General features: G+C 44.8%; 1 protein-coding gene across 2 annotated transcripts in view; it reads right to left on the bottom strand.

Moving 5' to 3' along the window:
• Positions 1-422: 422 nt before the first annotated feature.
• The window catches only part of EFNB2 (ephrin B2), a 54,928-nt gene continuing 49,350 nt past the window's right edge, over positions 423-6,000 (bottom strand). For both annotated transcript variants that reach the window (XM_069636576.1, XM_069636578.1), the window contains exon 5: positions 423-4,051. In XM_069636576.1, the coding sequence (XP_069492677.1) occupies positions 3,669-4,051 (383 nt within the window). In that variant the 3' untranslated portion in view covers positions 423-3,668. The remainder of the gene's footprint in view (positions 4,052-6,000) is intronic.

Here is a 6,000-nt window from a genome sequence, read left to right as displayed (position 1 = left end):
ATCCGAACCAGCGCTTAGAAAGGTTTAACACCTAATTCGAGAAAATGATGTTAAGAGCTTTTGTATATACAAATGTACGGAGCTCGTGGTCGACTGGATTGTATGTATTTGATTGTTCGCATGGATTCATCGTTCAAAAAGGAGTACACTAGAGAGATCGTGTTGTGCTGTACCTCTGAAAGGAGAGGTGTTTCTTTATAATGCTGGCCAAGTGAAAACTGCCACCCATCATCAAGCCTTAGGCTGACAGGCTGTGCAGGCGAGCCATCAGAAGGCAAACATGTGACCTCAAGTTTACAGGTGCAGCAGGCACACCTTAATCAACTGGCCTGCACCGTCAGCGCCCATCGGGCCTAACAACCCTCTTGTGTACTTTTTGAATAAGCAGCAGTAGGCAGATTTAAAAAAAATCTCTACAACAATTGTCTTCCATAGGAAAAAAAATGTTTATTTTATTTTTTTAGAACAAATTCAGTTGGAAACAGATGTGGAATGTGAATTTCATAGCTTTTGTTTTCTGGGGGAGCGGGAAAGAGAGAGAGAGAGAGAGAAAGGTGACTAACTGCAATGGGGAACTAAAACAGATTTCAGAACTCAGAATAGGCTGTTTAAAAAGAAAGGAAAGGGAACCAAATGTAACTAAAAGCATAATACTGTGTTACTTACAAAATTAGACAAAGGAATTATTTTAAATAAATATTCATGGTACACAATTACGGCACACAAATGCAGCAATTTGGCAACCTTTGTTTACCACTTCTTCTCGTATTACAGTGCAAAGGGGGATGGCACTGCCTTGAAACAAGCTGTAGCTAAATACATTGCAAAATTCATATTTTATAGAAAACATCTTGCTCTGAACTTTATAAAAAAAAAACATAGCTCTATGTACACAATCTGGTTAAGAAAAGCCATGTACAGGCTTATTTTTGTAATGTGTCTTATTTTAAAAAGGTGAATAAGGCTACTGAATCACCCCCAAAGTCCATCAACAGTTCTGGACGTATGTACAGCATCGTCACCCGGACGTTGTGGTGCAAAATGTTCCTAAGTCAGGTGCCTAGGGGATTGGATGATCAAACTAGCAAGGCATTTACAGTAACACGTTTCCAACGCTGAACCAACTCCAAAAACGCAGGAACCGTTGGTAGATTGTCATATTCGGCACAAGAAACTAACAAAAATAAGAACGCACAGTACATTTACCCACCCACAACATGGTCGCAAGTTTGCTCTTAGTCAGCACACAGGATTGCTTCACAGTTTGGAGTTCAGTTCACAAGCAGACCCTCCCCTAACTAAGTCGACCAATGACACTCTTAAAAAAAAAAAAGGTCAAAGCGGCAAACAGGTCGGGACTGATGCTACCAACTCGGCCTCTTTCCCCACTCCCCATAAAGAGGAAATACAAAAATAAATTAATTCCTAAAGGCTAAACAATGAACCCTTGTGCAGGGCTCCTGTGGAGGGGTGGGGGCAAGAGGGGAAAGGGAGCGGATGGGCGGCATATGCACTGTCGTCGGTCGCCATGGGAACCTCCCCCAGGACGATCTGTGCTGTATTTTTTTTCCTGGACCAACATCATGCTCAGCAAATGAGAGAGGGGGATTGATTCTCTGGCAGTTCGGTTTTATTTTATTTTTTTACAAATTATTTGTATGTGTTTTGCAGGCGCTGTTCGAGTTAAGAGCATCACAATGCTGTTGCTACATTTATCTTTCCGACTGAGAGAGCAAAATGTTACCATAGTAACAGGACCGTGATAAAAGGGGCCTGTTTTGCATAGCACATCCCACTGTGTAGTTACATGTATAGCTACGTATACGTGCACATTTGTAGGTCTGTAAAGGAGGGCACCACTGGTCAGCTGGGAACATGTAACTGGTAGGCACCCGTCAACAAACAGCGGAATCCTTAGCCCATTAAGGCAAAGGAAAACAGAACACAGAAGAAACGCCGGAACATCTTGTCATTGTGCAGCATGCGATGCCGTGTAGCTGGTTTCCTGATATTTGTGGGCTTGTATTTCCTAGCCTGCCTTTGCACGAGACGCCCAAGCAGGCTGTTATTTTTGCATTTTCTCTCATCGCTGTTATTTTTGGAACTCGGTTGTTTTTCCCACTAGTGCTGTGCCCATTTTTTTTGTGTGCTTCCAGGACAGCTCGCACCATTTAACTGCCATCAAACTGGATTTTAGTATGCTGTGGCGCGCAAACCTACCAAGGATATATTAACCATTGTGCTGCCAACACCTGCTATGAATACGTATACTTCTTCCTCCTCGGGTCTAACATGGATGTGTGGGCAGTGTGAGGGGTTCGGGCATATGTGCTTTACTATAGGGCACTGGTGAACTGCAATGTCCAGTCTGTATGGATTCTGCCTTCGGTAGGGCCAGCTCCGCCATCGACCAACTGCTACTCGGTGTATTGTAACACAGACAGGGGATGAGAGGCCTGTCATACTCATCAAAATGGGCGATGCTTTTTCTGCCCCTTTGGCATTGAACCCATAGATCATATTTGGCTCTCTGCTGTTCTCACCGGTGCGTAATCAAAGTAGGGTAAAAAACATAATCAGTATAGCACCCGAGTCTGCTGAAAAGGTTGCACAAAGCAGAGCGTTTCCTGCAGCCTCATTATCATAGCAGTGTATCTTATTGCCAGTACCTACAATAGTCCTCCCTGATATATCATCAGCGGCCTCCTGTGTCCTCCCCCGGCCCGTGTATTTCACCCGCCAACAATGCGCCTTTGTCCTTCCGTGCTGAAGGTACTGTTTGTTTCCTGCACACTGCTATTGGAGTGCAGAGAGTGACATCAAGTGCATCCCTAATCCGCTGCATGTGCAGTGTCTCTCACTTGCCCCCTGAAAGCTAAGATACAAAGTGCTGTGCTACCTAAGTTACCTTTCTCTTGCCAGCTTCCATTTCAGAGGCCGCGCCGATCAGCATCAATTGCAATCGCCCGCGCCACCTCAAGTTACAGCTCCCAGGTCTCACCCCGACTTCTAGCGGGAGGGCTCGCTATTGTGGCAAGGTGCAGTTTCTCTAATACATTACCCATTCGAGTGTGGCTGTTACAGAAAATGGAAAGAGCAAAGAACTGTGGGGTGGAAAGTCAGCTTGCGTGAAGGATGGCATGGTTTTAGACACTGGCACAGAAGCAAATGTGAAAGTGGTATGCTACCAACAAGAGAACCGAAACAAAAAGTCTTGCTCCAATAAAGAGGTCTGTGAGACAAACCCAGAGTTCAGAGAAGAGGACAGTAATGAGACAAACACCCAGAAGACTTCTTTTCCAGCTCAGCTTCCCTGAGCACCCACCTGGGGTGTCCGAAACAAAAGACTTCTATAAATCGCTCCATCGTCCATGGGTGTCAGTGTGCCTGATGGCTTCCAGCACATGGCTTGGCGGGCAATGACTGTAAGAGCACAGCGATTGGGTAATTCTGACTGTAAGTCTTCCAGCTTGTGGGGAACACTATTCCTTGCAACAGGGATTCTCCAGATCCTCCAGTCTATTGAGGGCTTTCATCAAAGGAGGCTTCCGCCTCCTCCCCTCCCCCATGCCAGTCAGTATTACTGCACAGGGGCACGTCACAACACCCCACGAGAAAGCAGCGGACCGGTGAGTTTCCTCCATTTCTCACATGTACCAGAGAGTTCTTCAGACCTTGTAGTAGATGTTCGCTGGGCTCTGAGGCGGCATCTCTTGCACAATGTACACGGGGTGACCATAATCCCCACTAACCTTTTCATAGTGTGGGCAAAAGACACTGTCTGCAGTCCTCAGCGGAATGATAATGTCGCTAGGCTCAGAGCCATTGTTGTTGCCACCGCGTTTGGGTGTGGCTAATGTACTGAGTGACAGAGTGGTAGTGTGCGGTGGCGAGTGCTTCCGGTGCCGTCTCCGGTACTTCAACAGTAGCACAACCAGTGTAATGATGATGACGATGAAGATGATGCTTCCCGATGCAATGCCTGCAAACAGGGCCACTTCTGACCCAAGTATACTGGACTGCCCTCCAGCTTTACCTTCTGAACTGGAACCTGGATGGATTCGGGAAAAGGGGAAAAAAAACACAATTAACAACTCTCCACGGTTACTTTGTTCAACATCTCTAAAAACTGTAAGCCTTTTTGCACACAACAGAATTAGCTGCCTGCTGATCTCTGACAAAATAATGAGACTGACAGGTAGCTAAATGCAGACATTAGGAGTTGCCAATCGATGCTGAGCAAGATTCTATGTCTACTGCTCCCACTTTTCCACTGCTCCCAAACCAGTGTTTTCTTTTCATACACCAGAATCCATCAGCACCACGGAGCAGATTGACAACCGCCTTTGATGCCAGGCTTTTCTCTTAGCAGATGCTGGCCAGCCTGAGGCACAAACAGGGAAGACAAAAAAGGACAATTCCCAGGCTGGTTGTCATGCCTTCTATCACAGTAGGTTCCCCTCTCGCTCTCTCTACCCTTCTGAACGGTAAAACATGCTCTTGTGCCTACTTATGCAAAGTGACTTCCCGCATTAGGAAAGACAAGCAAATGCATGTCATGGTAGGTGCCAAGCAAAATAATGATGGTGAGCGAATTTAACTGATTTGCTGAAGAAAATACATGTAAAAGGCTCGCACTACAGCATACGTACAGAGAGGAGGTAAAGCTATTCCTTCAGTTGGGACTTACTCTGCTATATATGGTTATGGTAATTAATGCAGTTTTGGAGAGTAGCGTGTGTATTGCTTGAAGCACTTTGTCTCCCATAACTGCTGCCTTGTCAATATGGAGGGGTCCTTGATGACTGTCCATGCTGCCATCCCCACAGAGACTGAGAACACACTGAGCGCTTATGGAAATGGAGGAGGGTGTTTCAAAACTGCTGGAGTCAAACCACAGCAGTGACACTGAGTTCTGAAGCTGCAGGTGTGCATGGCAGGTCTTCTCAAGCTCCAGGGGGTTAAACAAACGCTGAAGATACGATATCTTCACTGCAAACCCAAGCATCCGACTAAAGTGGGTGGAGTTATTTGTGGCATTTAGAGGAGAAATATTATAAATGAGATATTCCAAGTCAAATATGCAATTTCATCAAAAATCCTCTTTAAAAAATGTGCAAAAAAAATTCTTTACTTGGAAAATGGATGAACAAATGCAAATTCGAAAGTTCCCAAAAAAAAGTTGGGGTCCAGGAGCAAGGGTTAGTTTGATTGGGTTGTAGTAAGAATGCATTGAAGGCTCATGGAGAGCCCCTGCAAAAGTGCAGTACCAGAAGAAAGTTCATAGAAACCAGATTCAAAGGAACCCAGATTCATTTGAAATAATCTGCACTGAAATACTTATGTCAAAACAGGAAGGAGTGTGGGATGCCTCTCTTTTTGACCAATTAAACTGTGTGTGTTTTCCCTCAACTATCTGATAGATCTCTGCTATTGCAAATGCTGGGGCCTTTGAAGGAGATCTTCTGTTGGTCGAGATCCCAGCTAACACCCATTGGACGAGCTCATGTTCATTCACGGCGTGAGCCCAAGTGAGCCACTAACTGCTTATGCCAGTGATGAATAAAAAGATCCTGTCACAGGACAACATGTATGCCAGAGTATGCTACGAGATTGTCTGGTGTGCAAATTGGATGTCTTGACTCAAGCCAACAGCGCCAGCTATTAAAATGGATAAAGCCAAAATGATATAGTTTATTAACATGGAGTTTTGTATTTTACCCCAAACACTGTTAAATACATACGTTAGTGTGAAAAATAACATCCCACAATAGGAAAAGTTCACCAACATAACTATCTTACCAAAGGTAAGCAAGAGTTGTTCACACATCTCAGTAATTTCACAAAGAACATCCCTCACTGGATTTGGAGTCAAGTACTCTCTCGTCCTCATATGCACAAAGGTCTTGCCCCTGGCTGGCGCATTAAGCAGCTGAGCTATGTTCTAGTTGTAAATTCACTTTAAATGCATTAAAGCTCAGTTTATAATCTACTGTCGAA

The sequence above is a fragment of the Ambystoma mexicanum genome, chromosome 7p (assembly GCF_040938575.1).
Source record: "Ambystoma mexicanum isolate Mex_15411 chromosome 7p, UKY_AmexF1_1, whole genome shotgun sequence".
NCBI lineage: Eukaryota > Metazoa > Chordata > Amphibia > Caudata > Ambystomatidae > Ambystoma > Ambystoma mexicanum.
Note: the sequence above shows the minus strand (reverse complement) of the source record. Positions and strands in the feature narration are given on the sequence as shown.